The sequence below is a fragment of the Malus sylvestris genome, chromosome 13 (genome assembly GCF_916048215.2).
Source record: "Malus sylvestris chromosome 13, drMalSylv7.2, whole genome shotgun sequence".
In the NCBI taxonomy this organism is placed as follows: domain Eukaryota; kingdom Viridiplantae; phylum Streptophyta; class Magnoliopsida; order Rosales; family Rosaceae; genus Malus; species Malus sylvestris.
Window position 1 is genome coordinate 15,334,679 of NC_062272.1, and position 15,747 is coordinate 15,350,425.

At 37.9% G+C, this 15,747-nt stretch overlaps 2 protein-coding genes across 3 annotated transcripts; one reads left to right on the forward strand and one right to left on the reverse strand.

Annotated features, from left to right (window-relative positions):
• Positions 1-722: 722 nt before the first annotated feature.
• LOC126597137 (chloride channel protein CLC-d-like) lies at positions 723-8,743 on the forward strand. 2 transcript variants are annotated; one of them, XM_050263903.1, is made up of 23 exons: positions 725-1,189; positions 1,281-1,353; positions 1,477-1,698; positions 1,783-1,829; positions 1,914-2,012; positions 2,314-2,388; positions 2,889-2,977; positions 3,239-3,379; positions 3,498-3,568; positions 3,662-3,741; positions 3,854-4,003; positions 4,592-4,651; positions 4,753-4,827; positions 5,243-5,394; positions 5,507-5,642; positions 5,713-5,841; positions 6,465-6,542; positions 6,633-6,688; positions 6,792-6,875; positions 6,958-7,114; positions 7,204-7,305; positions 7,383-7,429; positions 8,276-8,743. In XM_050263903.1, the coding sequence occupies exons 1-23, from the start codon at positions 1,010-1,012 to the stop codon at positions 8,352-8,354; spliced, it is 2,382 nt and encodes a 793-aa protein (XP_050119860.1). In that variant the 5' UTR covers positions 725-1,009; the 3' UTR covers positions 8,355-8,743. The 2 variants fall into 2 exon arrangements, with proteins under 2 accessions (XP_050119861.1, XP_050119860.1); XM_050263904.1 differs by lacking the exons at positions 4,592-4,651; positions 4,753-4,827 and having other exon boundaries at positions 723-1,189.
• Positions 8,744-9,345: 602 nt separating this feature from the next.
• On the reverse strand, positions 9,346-11,307 carry LOC126597144 (mavicyanin-like). The gene is made up of 2 exons (XM_050263915.1): positions 10,647-11,307; positions 9,346-9,906 (listed from the first exon to the last, which is right to left on the reverse strand). Exons 1-2 carry the CDS (start codon positions 10,816-10,818, stop codon positions 9,542-9,544), a joined length of 537 nt encoding a protein of 178 aa, XP_050119872.1. The 5' UTR covers positions 10,819-11,307; the 3' UTR covers positions 9,346-9,541.
• Positions 11,308-15,747: the final 4,440 nt, after the last annotated feature.

Sequence of the window (15,747 nt, forward strand, 5' to 3'; positions counted from 1 at the left end):
TTTGCTCACTACCAAGTAGACATAGTGGAATTCAGCGGTGTCCATTAAAACTTAGGCATGGTCTATGGATGAGACGCACTTGGGATTCTACACTTATGAGTCCTAGGTTTTGGACTACAAAGGACGTCGATATTGCGGTCTGTCTCCCTCCACCAAACAATGACTGTCACTAAAGAATTGGATTCTCTTCGGACTTTAATGTTTATGTTTTATTCTATGCAAGAAGAACTCGATTCGGTATTCTTAGAAAAAATATATATATAGAAAAATCAAAACCTGAGTTAAAATGATCAACATATCTAGACCGTATAAATCGACACACAAAGCAACATCTTTGATTTTTTTACACACCAATTCACGATCCAGATGTGTTGATCTTTAATGTAAGGAACGGAACTAGTTCCTGTCACTAAGACCATGCACCTTTGCTCACCTCGGTTGGACACTGACACGTCCCCCCACCACCATCCCATCTAATTTATTAATCATTTTATATTCCTCAACTGCAAGACCTAAATTCCCTCCCCCAAGCAATAATCCGCTACATTCTAATCCCATTCTTACCGAACACTTCATCCCACGTCACCTTAAAAACAACGATCATTGCATTTCTCGAACGCTACGATCTGACCGCCCATTCACTACATCCGAAAATTCCACCCAACCGCCGCCGCAGAGGATCCAACTCCCTCGCGCGCAAGCACCTGCTTCGTTGCAAAGCGATAGTTCTTCAGTCAACAAATAAAAAACGTAAAACGACAGAAAAAAAGCCAGAGAGGGAGAGAGAGAGAGGCACTCCCGGTTCTCAACTTTTTTACGCCATACTCATCTCTCTCTTCGAATCACTTCCCAAAAACACTTTTCCGATTCCGATTACACATATCTGCTTTTCCGGAATTCAATTCGCTTCTCAATCCAATCTCCGATCGGTTATGCGGTGCGTGGACTTGGATTTCGATTTCCGAATTTCTAGGGTTTGATCGGAATACCGAATTTGGAGAAATCAATCATGCTGTCGAATCATTTGCAGAACGGGATCGGGGCGCCGAAGCTCGCCTGGTCCCGCCTCCCGCACTCGGAGGAAGCCGCCGAGCCCGACGCCGTCGGTCTCATGAAGAAGAGCGACGATGTCGGCGTCGAGAGCCTTGACTACGAAGTTATTGAAAATTACGCATATTGGGAGGAGCAGGTTGCGATTTTAAGCTTAATTGAGAGGGAGTTTTTTTTTTTTAGAAATGTTCCTTTTTTGGGGGGTTAATTTTGTGTTTGGCAATCTACAGGCGCAGAGAGGGAAGCTCTATGTTGGGTATCATGTGATGGTGAAGTGGTTCTTTGCTTTGCTCATCGGTATCGGTAAGCACTTGTCGGCTTCCGGCACTGAATGTGTAGCTTTTCTGCTCACTCCAAAAGAATCAATTTTTAGTAGAATTCAGCATTAACAATTTCATTTCATTCAATCCATTTGATTGCTTTCAGGCACTGGATTAGCTGCGGTTTTCATCAATATTGCAGTCGAGAACTTTGCAGGCTGGAAGTTTGCATTGACATTTGCAATAATCCAAAAATCATATGTGGCTGGTTTTGTAGTATACATATTAATCAACTTAGTTTTGGTTTTTTCGTCTGTATATATCGTTACACAATTTGCACCCGCAGCAGCTGGGTCCGGTATTCCCGAAATCAAGGGGTATTTGAATGGTAAGGTGGACTGATCATGTATTTCTGTTGAGTGTTGCTACTTTTATCAACGAAATGTCCGCTGATTGTTATTCAAATGTGCAGGGGTTGATATACACGGTGTACTTCTTTTCAGAACCTTGATTGGAAAGGTATAGTGATCTGGTTTGGTGTTCGTTTGTTGGGATTTAAACTATGTTCTTTGCATTATAGTATTTTTTCTGCCAATTGCACAGATCTTTGGGAGCATTGGCTCCGTGGGAGGTGGTCTAGCTTTAGGCAAAGAGGGCCCTCTTGTTCATACTGGTGCTTGTATTGCGTCTTTGCTTGGACAAGTAAGCACATACTGATCTTTTTGAAGCCCCTAATTATGTAATCTAGGCCACAGAACCACATATTATTCCTAAAAGTTTTTGTTTTCAGGAGAGTTCTTTCAGCTTCTGGAGTGTGTAGGCAATTGTTTGCACATTCTTGTAATTATTATTTTTCGTATCCTTTTTTAATATACAATCCTAATGATCAAGCATAAGTGCTTAAAAACCATATTTTTATGTCCATATCGTAATATCTTTCTACTATCTGAGTTGCTTGCTATTATGTTTTTTGAAAGATTATTTTGGTCATATCTTATTACAGGGTGGATCTACGAAATACCATCTAAGCTCTAGGTGGCTACAGATATTTAATAGCGATCGGGATCGTAGGGATCTGGTGAGTGATTCATGTCTTTTGTGTTTTTGTCTGAACTTTAAAGGTTTGACCAATGTGAAACTGGACTTTGTACCTTATGTTGGTTCTCTTATGTAATCTATAAATCGTAGTTTCTCTTGCAATTTTAGTCACAGGCATAGTTATCTTCTTCAAGTATTTCTCTGTTCACGACTAACATATGCTAGTCATCAAGTTCACGAGCTTTTGTAGTTGTACTGCTGTTCTTGTTTATCCCTACTGATATCACGTATCTAGTTCATATGTGACGTTCTGTTTTATTGAAAGAAAATGCAGTATGTACACTATGTATTCATTGGATGTCTGTATGTAACTTTTGTTAAGATTGTATAAGTAATTACCAAAAAAAATTATCCAAGTACTGTTCTTATCATCTTCCTTTGCTCTTTGAAGTGTCCAACTCTGGTATTTCTTCTATTTAAAAATAGCTATGATGAACCTCAAAATTTACTCATTTTACATCTGTGTGATTTTTTGAAAAGGTAACCTGTGGGTGTGCAGCTGGAGTGTCTGCTGCTTTTCGAGCTCCCGTTGGTGGTGTTCTATTTGCACTGGAAGAAGTTACATCTTGGTAATGCAATTTCATTCTTGCTCATGCAGTTATTGTCTCAATATGCATTTTGATTATATTTTTTATTGGTTAAAACCATTTTATGATGGTTAGTTCTTCATCCTTTCAGTTTTATGTGCACTTCTCTTTTCGATTGAGACATAGAATTACAATTATATATGTCAGTCCTTGTGGAGTTAAAGCTCTTTTAAGTATTAAAACTCATTTCCTCAACCTTCTTTTAGGGATTTTATAACCTTTATTTATTTTTTTGTTCATAAGGTGGAAGAGTCAACTTATGTGGCGTGTATTTTTTACTTCTGCTATTGTGGCTGTTGTGGTGCGTACTGCAATGGGATGGTGTAAGAGTGGAAAGTGTGGACATTTTGGCTCAGGTGGCTTCATAATATGGGACTTATCAGAGTTAAGATCTAATCTTGTTTTATTTTTCATTTTCAAGAAAAATATCTAAAAACCTCTTTAGTTTTGTATTTTTCCTCAGTTTTGAGCCTTTTCTAACTTCCTAACTGATGTCATTCAGTGGTCAAGAGGACTACTCTTTTGAGGAGTTCTTGCCGATGGCAGTTATTGGGGTCATTGGAGGATTACTGGGTATGGTGTTCATTGTCTGAGCTGTGTGTGTCTACATGCTTTTTCTTTCCTCATAATATTTCACTTTATTTTCATTTTCTTTTCTTTTTTCAGGAGCCTTATTTAACCAGCTTACGTTTTATATTGCATACTGGCGTCGAAATTATTTGCACAAGAATGGGAATCGAGTCAAGGTGGGTTTTTAACTGTAGTTGGTAACGTTTATATTCTTTCAATAGCGCCATGTGATTCTAAAATTGACTTCAACTCCTTTTTTTTACCTTCACACCAAACACCAAAATGCAGATAATTGAAGCGTGCCTCATCTCGCTGATAACATCAATTATTTCCTTTGGTCTACCACTTTTACGAAAATGCAGTCCATGCCCTGAAGCAGATCTGGATTCTGGTATTGAATGCCCAAGGCCTCCAGGAATGTATGGGAATTATGTAAATGTAAGATGTCAACTTATAATTACCTGCTCAGTTATTTTGAAATCGTCTATAGGTTTTCTCTTTCTTCTTGCCATTTAGCTTCAGTTTTGTATGTGATATCTTTCTTTTGTATTTAGCATGAATTGAATAAACAGCACTTTTATTTTCCCTTGTAGTCATATCATGATATGGAAATTGAATGGTCAACTTATAACTGAAGGTGAATATGTCTACTCTTAATAAAAAAAAAAAGAGTAACTAGTATTAATATACCAAGAACATCTCTATGAAACTTGTAGGTTTAACTGGAAAATGTCTGGAGTTCTCAATACATGTGGAAGCCACTTGGGTTTTATGGTTTTAAAAATTAGAGGAGATAGTTATCATTATTGTTAATTTTCTTGGGAAAGCTCATTTTAAACTCCCAAGTTCAAGTCTCTCATTGACCCTAAGCCCTAAGTTACTCTTACTGATTAAAGAATCATTTTGTTTCGTTACTAAGATTCAGCTTCATTTGGGTGTTGAGAATATACTTTGGGTCTAAATACTGAATTCTGAGAATTCTGAAGCAACGTCAGAATATTCATTTCTAATTTATCGTATTTCCAGTTTTATTGCAGTAAGAACAAGGAATACAATGATCTCGCAACTATTTTCTTCAATACTCAGGTTTTTAGAATTTCTGGAATCATTTACTTCATCCTTTACATATTGGTTTTCAGGTTGCCTCACGGGTCTCATTACAGATTTATTTTTTCTTTTGGTTGCAGGATGATGCAATTAGGAATTTGTTTAGTGCAAAAACAGTTCATGAGTATAGTGCCCAAAGTTTGTTGACCTTCTTGGTATTGCATTTGTTTACTTCACTCAACGCTTGCTTTTTCCTCTTAAAGCGTTGTATTCAGTTTTTAGAAGTTAATGACAAGGCTCCTCTATTTTGTATGTCATTTTAGCTCATGCACAGATACTCCCACTGGCAGTATGAAAATATATTTAGAATATTGTAAGGTCTTGTCGACAGAGCTTGCCTTCCCCAAAGAAATATTCTAAAGGACAAAAGATAACATACATAAGAAAGTATATATGCTCTTGGAAAATGAATCTAATCTCTAAAATAAGTATAGGGGCTTGGAGAACATTGAATATTTTCAATAAAAATGTAATTTGACTATGAATATTCCCAGAAGGAAGTTAGTTTTTCTTTTGTCATTACTCCCTTAAGGATTATTTGTGTAACTTTTTTTTCCCAATGCATTCCAGGTGATGTTTTATTCATTAGCAGTTGTGACATTTGGTACTGCCGTTCCAGCTGGTCAATTTGTTCCTGGGATCATGATAGGATCTACATATGGGCGTCTTGTGGGCAAGTTTGTGGTTAGCTTTTACAAGAAGCTCAACATTGAAGAGGGAACGTGAGTCTTGTGAATATTTATTAACAGAGATTTAAAACTAAATGTGTTTTTTTTTTTTTCAATGCATGTAATGTATTCATGAACTTTCCTCTCATGCTTACTGGTTCTGCAGATATGCTCTACTGGGAGCAGCTTCTTTTCTTGGAGGTTCAATGCGGATGACAGTGTCTCTGTGCGTCATTATGGTTGAAATCACAAATAATTTGAAATTATTGCCTCTTATCATGCTTGTTCTTCTTATTTCAAAGGTACACTTCTGAAACTTTTATTATATTAGTAGATGCTTTGGAGAAATACTTACACCTTTTACATTTGCAGGCTGTTGGTGATGCTTTCAATGAAGGCCTGTACGAAGAACAGGCGCGATTAAAAGGCATTCCATTACTGGAATCAAGACCCAAGTACCAAATGAGGAAGATGACTGCAAAAGAGGCATCTGGAAAAAGGGTGAGTGCCATTATTAAATTTCAAATCTCTTTATTAAGATTGTAGACAAGGGCATGTGTTTGGTGCTGACATGGACAATAGATAACTTTTCGTGGCTGACCCCTTACATGTAAACATCAGTACAGAGTCATATGTTCAAATGTGCCTAGAGATGTTCACTTGTCTAGAACTTGCATACCTGATCCATCTCACTTCTGATGCCTATCTCAAGTACGAGGAGCCTCCTTAAACTGTAAAGGTTATGCCCAAATTGATTTGTCTGGATCCTTTGGTAAAAGGGTTATGCTTCATAGCACTATAGATGACTGAATTGGACGTTAGGGAGCCTTTTGTTCAGTTCTCACCCAAATATGGAAACATCCAAATGAAGGCAGAAAAGAAAAAAAGTTGAAAGACTACCTTCTCTTATTACTTAAAAGGGGATGCCTATTCCCCCAAATAACATCAGCAGGCACTATTTCTGGTATCAAACACCTTTTTTTGCCTGTGGTTGCATTTTCCATTTTAATTGTACATGGTGTGAGTGCCTTGTGCTTCAATGATTTCACAATGCATGGACTTATTTGTTCTTTTACTTTTATTTCAATAGTAAGCTTACTGTGCTCAATTTTCTGTCTCTGTAGGTGATTTCCTTCCCTCGTGTTGTTAAGGTTGCAGATGTGGTTTCTATTTTGCGGAGCAACAATCATAATGGCTTCCCTGTATGCTTTACTTTGTTTTTTCCTCGCTTAACCTCTCTCATTCTTTTTGCTTGATATATAAGTGTGTGTTTCATTTTGTATCCCCTCCAGGTGATTGATCATGCAAGAAATGGGGAAACACTTGTAATTGGACTAATGCTTCGTAGGTATGGTATTTCTAATTTCTCCATTTAAGTCTGATTTCGTTTTTTGAAGCAGACAATGCAAATGTTTTAAAACATTAACGTGAGTATATGAATTGTGATGCAGTCACTTGTTGGTACTTCTGCAGTCGAAGGTGGATTTCCAACATAGTCCTTTACCTTGTGATCCAAGAGGATCCAGGTCCATCAGGCAAGTCGAGGCTTGAAATTTTTTTGTATTCTGGCCCCCACCTTTTACTAGAAGATGTTTGACAGTTCCCTTTATATTCCACGCACACCATCAGTGAATTTGTGAAACCTGCTTCCAGTAAAGGCTTATCGATGAATGATGTACATCTGAGTTCAGATGACCTAGAAATGTACATAGATCTTGCCCCATTTTTGAACCCATCTCCTTACATTGTCCCTGAGGATATGTCTTTGACAAAGGTGATAATTTCGCTGCCATTCATTTAAGGCTTTTCTTGCATGGCATGTAGTTCTAACTGAAATTTATATTGTTCTTTATGATGGTGCAGGTATATAATCTTTTCCGACAACTAGGTCTGAGGCATATATTTGTTGTTCCCCGTCCATCTCGTGTGCTTGGCTTGATTACCAGGAAGGATTTATTGCTTGAGGTATTGCCATCCATCCTCTTAATGCATTCTACCAGTACTAGACCGCAAATATTGACTTATGTTAGTTTTTCTTGCAGGAGAATGAGGATCCAGCTTCGGTGGAGCTCCAATCGACTAGTGTAAGGTCTCTATGATGCTTTGCTTATGCCAAATCTATCAAAATAGTTAGATGTGTGCATTAGTTAATCCTCATTATGATGGCAAGCTTGTGGCATTTTATATGGTCTTCAAATACAAATTTGGTTCCGTTGTATAAAGTGATCATGTCACAACGTCGCCTTTCTTTTTCATCTTTTTTGATGTGTGGGTAGCCTGCAAAATTTATTAGAAAGATGCCAATGTGCATCCAAGAGAGAAGATTTATACGAGTGACAAGGTTGTGAGACTCAAGTTTCTCAAATATATAGCATGCCCATCCAGAAAGTGAACACTTTTTCAAGTCCTGGGTTTGTTTTTGGCACCTAGAATACAGTGATGCATAGATGTATATGCCTGAGAAATATGTGTTCTGCAGACCAGATAAATAAAGAAGTTTTCGTTCTTTTATATATGTCAACTTGGGAGGAGACTACATGGCACATTGAATATGTTTGAACCGAATATACTGGGGTTACAATGGTCTCTTTCGATGTGGATTTTAGTCCATGGATTATTCATGAATTATTTTCTTCCAGTTCAATTGATATTTATCATTTCTTTAAAGGCTTATGTCAGTGAGATGATTCAATTTTCTCCTTTTTCCCACTTCACTGTGCCTCTTTTGCGAGAGGTTTTGACCGTACGGCACTTGCTTTTGCATAGAGTGGATAGAAAGTAAGCCAATTAGCACTTGCTTTCGTTGTAAACAACTTTGTTGCTTTACTTGCCAAATATAGCACCTGTGATGTGAAAACAAATCTCTTGCCCGAACATACATTTTACCTTTTCTATTGACAAATTTTTAATCTTCTTCATAATTCTCTGATGGCAGAACTCGGCATAGAGATAGAAGAAAGGTTGGAAGGAATGGAGATATGGAGCGCCCACTTCTCACTAGTCTTCTGGTCTAACATCATGTGTCCGGCTGATAATAAGGTCTGATCATCCATGAGGACTTAATTCTTTAGAGCTTCCTCCATTCTTTGAACCTAAAATCTTATTCTTTCTCTGTAAGTTTACCTTAGGATCTAGGACTTTAGAATGCATCAATATGCTTCCCCTCGCACCGAGGGTAAACGGATCACACCCACCTGAATTTTGTAGCATGTATATCTGGATGATAATATACGGCAGATTAATGCAGACATAGAGGTTAAGTCTGGGACGCTGAATAAATGACGGGTTACACAGGAATTTGCAAGAATGGGAAGGATGTGACCCAATGTACTTGTACTGATTTTAGTGTTGCCGAGAAAATGATTTAGTGAGAAATTAATCAACATTAGTTTTGATAGTCTTACAGATGATGTTTACTTAAAAGGAATTTCTGAGCTCTTACAGTTTTGACGCATTCTTGCAGAAGCAATAGCATATCAGCATATCAGCATATCAGCATATCAGCATATCAGCATCTGCTACTTTTGAATGATGTTCCAGTTGACACAAATAGAGTGCAACGGAACACGTTTTAATTTACCATTACAATTCTTGCATTTATTTGTCTTCCATTCCAAGAGAGTTGATATTCGGGAATTCGTACCCCTGGCTTAGGACTTGGAACCCTAGGTTCAGGACCCAGAACCAAAACTTAAACTCCCGGATTCGGGGTTCTAGTGTGATGGATCAAATTGAAATCGATCTTGACCGCAAGCAATACGTTATACATCTGTTATAATTCATCCCTTCCTTTAGCTTCTCCTTTTAATATGTTTGCTAGTCGTGGAAAACCTTTCTTTTTCCGGATTTGTAACCTTACTTTAATGTATTGCTTCTTATTAGTTACCGACCGATGTGGTATTGTTAACAGCTTCTTATTGTTAAAATTAAGTGTGAACTAATATACCGTCCGAAAAGAGTTCATATAACACGGTGAAAATGTTTACCTCAGTTGTATGATTGATCTGAGCCAAAAATTGATGATTATTTATGCCAATCTTCCAACATTTTGGTAATATCCGAAATTTATTCCAAGGTTGTGTAAGTTATATATGTAATGTCTGTATATCAAGTACGAAAATCACTACTAACCCATCTCAAAAGAGCAGTAAAAAGACTCAAATTACTGCCCGATATGTATAAAACCAATAATCTTGAGTGACTAAGCGAGACCAGAAACAACTAGTGTTAATCCCAGCAGACCAAAATTTCCCTTCAGAGATTGTAATGGAGCAGCGATGCTTGGACCTGGCGTCGGTGCGTGAGGAGCAGGAACTGTTGGGGGGGCCAATGCCGAAGGAGTTGGAGCTGCCGACGAAGGATGGCGCATGGCGTTGATGTCGACCTTCTGGCCGGCCTGGCAGTGACCGGGGACCCCGCACATGTAGAAGTAATGGCCTCTGGTGGTGATGGTGATTGTGTCATTTCCGGTGGTGTAGGAGTCGAGGGGGAGTGAGGCGTTGCATGACCGATACATGGCGTGCGTAACACGGATCACGTTGTGGAGTTGGGGGTTGTATTCGAATCCTGATTGATCCCACATAACATAAGACATTCAAAACAAGGTTTTAAAAGTTTGCAAAACATGTGATGTGTCATCAATATAAAATAAATACGTTAATCAACACTTAAGTAATAATTCAATCATAAAAATCACATCATATGATTTACAAAATTTAATCTATGTAGTTAGTTTCCGTAGCATTACCCCTCAAATCCTTCATCTTCTGGAAAAGCATCATGACAGATCGGATCAAGAGATGGATATTCTAATGCCAAACATCCATAGTGGACAATAATTTAATTTCCAATGGGATTGCAGAGAGCACGCGTGCGTTAGAAAGAGATCCATCACCCTTCCCTTTTTTCACTTTTTCTAATAACCAATAATGGCCTCCATGATCATCATCATTCACTTAGAGACCCTTTTGAAATTAATCACTAAATTATTTACATGATCAAAATGTTGCATATAATTGTTTTCCTAAGATCGTGAAAAATTTGAAAACTATCATACGCAATCGGTAACACTTAAAAACATTCATTACCGAGAGATGAATGAAAATCAGGAGAAATTGTTTCGCATATGCATGTTCTTTTTTTATTTGTTTTTAGTTTTTAAATTAATAAATTAAAAAAGCACTAAGGAACAAAAATAAGTATACTATACAATAGAAAAATGAGTGCGAAAATTATTTTCCAAAATTAAATGACGTTCAAAATCATGCTGAAAAAGAGAAACTATAAACTGGGAGATAATAACTCACTGATAACATCACCAAGTTGGAAAGTTTTAGAAGCAGCCCATTGTTTGTAGTTGACATTTCCGAAGGTGGTCCACCCGGCGGAGTCTCCGACCTTGTACACAGCTGCACTGGACATCTCCAAAACAGCCGTCACCGCCGCCGCTAGAGCCAAGACTCTGACCACCAAAGCCATGGCTCTGCTACCTAGAAAATTTCAACTCTTGGAGACTCTGAGATCCTAATAAGCTTGTAGATTTTGGATTGTGTAGAATGGAATTATGGAATGCAGTGAGGGACTCTCAAGGGGGACCTCCTGTTGTTGGTATTTGTGAAGCTTTTGGATGGGGATGGCAGGTTGGCTGTTGGAAACCTTAAGCAGGAGAATTAATTTGTCAAGGTTCTTTGGGGTTTAATTGCAGTCAGTGGGGAAGTAAACGATTGTGGCTCAATATAGTAGCGTTGGTCCGGTCGTTGAGTTGGGTTGTTTGAGAATGCAATTTTGATTGGTAGGGTTTAAATAAACTTTGGCCTGACTAGCTTCACGATTGCGTATGCTGTCTTGTATTTTGAATCTCACAAGCAGATAGCACATGTTGACACGAAAATTAAAATTAAATTGTTAGTTGACAGATAAGATTGGATTGTCCTTTGGCACAGGAGAAATAGCTGGAAGCTAGAGAGTAGCTACCTAGCTATGCCTGGATTTGGCTTAAAGGACCTATTATTTGCATTCTCCTGTTAGTCCTTATTATTCTTATTCTAATCCTATCATTTTGGGAGAGTTGAAATTTTCTTCTTGAGTATCCATCACCTACCTTCAAGTTGATCACAAACTTTTCATGTCTTCGTTGAAACATACCTAAACTAGTATTTTATGCATTCAAATCTAATCCTTTATACAAAACAAGGTGAAAGTTCTAGGATGGGTACTAGTTTAACCTATAGCGAAGGTGAATCGATTCCAACTTAAAAAACTCAATGTTAATTTTAGCTCTAATATTAATTCCACATCCACATCACACATATATAAGAATAATAAACAAAAATAAAAATGTGCAAACCGAGGTAGGATTTAACGAGGCAAAACCTACCACTGGGCTCCCAAGCCAGAACAAACACACTAAGAGAAATGAGTATAGAAAGACTTACAAAACTCATCAACTAAACATACATATACTAGTTGACAATTTTGTCTCCGCGCTTTGTTACTCCATCTCTCTTCAGCCTTCGAGTAGAAGTAGCATGACACTAACGCGGTGATCAATCACCTTATTCTCGAACTTTGTAAGATACTAACGCAATTATGTAGAATGTATGTATGATTAAATAATCTTTAAAAATCAAACAATAATAAAAATCACAAGCCACATTTTCATAATCAATTTTGATATAAAACAAAATAAAAACCAATGAAGAAAAAAAATTGAATTTTGTCTTTTAGAACTCCACGGCTGAAAACTGTCTTTCTCACACTAGCACACTGAAGTAAGATCAAACTGTATTGCTCTCTGTGCCTATTAGCCTATGTGACAAGAACCAAATATGAAATACATACATATATTCATGCACCACGAAATGACTACAGTATCTATGAAGTACTCACAGCGGCAGCCGTGCAATCTTTCCCTCTATGCTCCTCTCGATGCATGTGTAATTTAAAGCATCCGTCTCTCAGTAAAGGAAAATGACAAAGATGTCATATTTTTAAATCAAAATTTGTAATTAAATTAAAATATGTTGATAGTTGCAATTCATTTTTAATGATTTAAAGAAAAAATTCAACCACCAACCGCCACATTATATGGTCGACAAATATGGTATACAATATGGACTACAAAATGTCTCTCTAACATCACCCCTCACTAAAACCTCACTCGTGCATAAGCGGCAGCAGCCAAAAACCATAATCTAATGCATATATATAGGCTTCACTAAGACTCCTATCTCAATAGAAACATGACTCTCTTTTCTTGATCTTTAACAAACTTAATCAGCAAGTGAAGTGATGCATGAAACGGGTTAAGAACAAAAAACCATTTGACATTATAACCACGTTTTAAATGCACCGCAAAGAAGTTATAATGCGTGAGAATCAATTATCATGTAAAAGCAAATTTAATCTTAATAAGCACAGCAGCCCACGGCAACCATAATCCCAAAAAGGAATGATAAGGTAAGGTGACCAAATTTTTAAACAAATTTGTAAATCAAATGATGCGGTGGTTTATGATTAAATTATTATTCAAATGTTGATTAACGTGTTTATTTTCTATTGGTTATACCTCATTTAGTTTGTAAATTTAACTTAAATTTGGTCTTCCTAGCATTATTCATAATAAAAACAATATGGTTTATTTATAAAGTTGAGACCATAACCGATTCAAATCCAAAATATGATATTACTCAAAATAGATATTTTGACATGCCTCAAATTATCTATATGAGTGCATATAAATGTCTCTAAAACACTTGACATTCTTGTGACCAAGAGCAGCAGCAACAACAACAACAAAAGCTTATCCTATTAAGTCGGGTTGATTGTTTGAATCCTACAATGCCTTTGCGCTTGATTTTGCACCAAGGCATCCGTCAGCTTCTCCAAATACTGCATGTCTTTTCTTAGTGTCTATTTCCAAGCCTTCCTATGTCTTTCTCTGCCCTTTTTACCTTGAGCCTTTGTCACATAATTCCATTTTGTAACCGAAACATCTATAGGACTTCGGTTCACATGTCCAAACCCTCTTAATTGATTTTCTCTCATCTTATCTTCAATTGCAGCCACTTCTACTTTACATCGGATATCCTCGTCCTTAATCTCGTCTTTCATGTGTGCTCACACATCTAACGAAGCATCTTCATCTCTGTTAGACTCATTTTTTGCTCATGTTGATGCTTGACCACCCAACATTTTGTACCATAAAGCATTGATGGCCTTATTGCCATCCTATATACATTATGTGCCATAAAGCATTGCTAGCCTTATTGTTGTCCTATACAATTTTTCCTTGAGTTTTAGTGGCATACATCAGTCGCACAACACACCTGATGCACTCTTCCACTTCATCTATCCAGCTTGTATTTTATGGTTGAGAGCTCCATTTAATTTTCCAGTCTTTTGTAAGAGATCCAAGATAACAAAAGTGCTCACTATTTGGTACTTCCTGATTTTTAATAGTCACCCTTATCTCATTTGGACCTTCATTCCTACTGAACATGCGCTCTATAAACTCCGTCTTGGACCTACTTAGGTGAAGACTTTGAGATTTCAACACTTCCCGGTAAAGGTTAAGCTTCACATTTACTCCCTCCTGCATTTCATCTATCAACAATTTATAATCTGCGAGAAACATAATATGTCTCGTTAACTCATCCATTACTAATGCAAAAAGGTAAGGACTTAAAGCTGAGCCTTGGTGTAACCCTATGGTCATGGGAAAACTTTCAGCTTGACCTTCATGAGTTCTTACTGTAGTCTTTATCCATCATACATATCCTTTATTGCTTGGATATATACTACTTGAACACCTTTCTTCTTTAGAATCCTCCAAAGAATTTCTCTTGAGACCTTGTTGATGCACAAAACCGGAGGTCTTGGAACAACGTAAATCCAATCGTGAATCTGTATAAAATGTAAATGACAAAAGAGTTATCGTGGTTCACCCCAAGGTTTGGGCTACGTCCACACTGATTGTATTATATTTCTCTGTTGAAGAGGGAGAGAGAGCTTAGAGCTTAGGGGATGTGAGGAGGCTTAGGGTTTGTGAAGGTGAGGAGGCCCTTTTATAGAATAAGGGCTCCTCCCCTTTTTACATATTTTCCCCTTCCTTTATTACATAATTACATTTGAGTCTCCCGAGTATTTATACGAGGTCTAAATACGGAGGCCTTAAGTATGGTATAAACAGTAGTCCCCCAAGTCTTTAGTCAAGAGAGTCTTTTGGCTGGAGACTTGAAATTTAGTCCATGTGTGGGCCGAAGTAACTAGATATTGTCTTGAACTGATGCTCGATATGAGGCGGTGCTCAATCTGAAATGATGCTCAACTAGAAGTAGCACATGATGCGAGGCTGCTTGGCTAGTGGCTTATGTTGCCTTGGTTGGCTCGGCTTGTGGCGTTGAAGGTGAGGGAGCCCTTTTTATAGAATAAGGGCTCGCTCCTCAATACATAAATGATGGGCTAGAGTTGATGCTCACGGCGAGGCGGTTGCTCAGCAGGCGGCGATGCTCTCTAATGATGGTGAGGGAGTCCATTTTATAAACTAAGGGCTCGCTCATCAATACATAAATGATGGGTTAGGAGTGATGCTCGCGGCGAGGTGGTTGCTCAGTAGGCGGCGATGCTCTCTAATGGTGGTGAGGGAGTCCCTTTTATAGAATAAGAGCTCGCTCCTCAATACATAAGTGATGGGTTAGGAGTGATGCTTGCGGCGAAGCGGTTGCTCAGCTGGCGGTGTTGCTCTCTAATGAAGGTGAGGGAGTCCTTTTATAGAATAAGGGCTCACTCCTCAGTACATGAATAATGGGTGCTCTCTAATGAAAGTGAAGGAGTCCCTTTTATAGAATAAAGGCTCGCTCCTTAATACATAAATAATGGGCTAAGTCCCCCAAGTATTTTTCATGAGGCCTAGTTGAGGCCCAATATATGGTACATAATGTAGTCCCCCAAGTCTTCGGTCAATAGAGTCTGTTGGCTGGAGACTTCAAATTGAATCCATGTATGGGCCGAAGTGGCGGTTGTTCGGAGGTGGTATTTATATACCCTGCACTGAAGCTTTATAGGTCAAGCTTTGCAAGTGAAGCTTTGAAGCTGGAACTCTGTAAATGAAGCTTTTGAAGCTAGAGCTTTTGTAAATGAAGCTTTTGAAGCTGATTGACATGAGTGATGCTCATGGATGTTGTCATGAGTGATGCTCATGGATGTTGTCATGAGTAATGCTCATGAATGTTGACATGAGTGATGCTCATGAATGTTTATGTATGATTGATATGAGTGATGCTCATGAATGTTTATGTATGAATGACATGAGTAATGCTCATGTATAATTTGGAGTACTAGGCGTACTTTTGATCACCTAGTTGGTGGCATGAAGGAGAGTACGGGTTGTACATTTCATCACCTGGT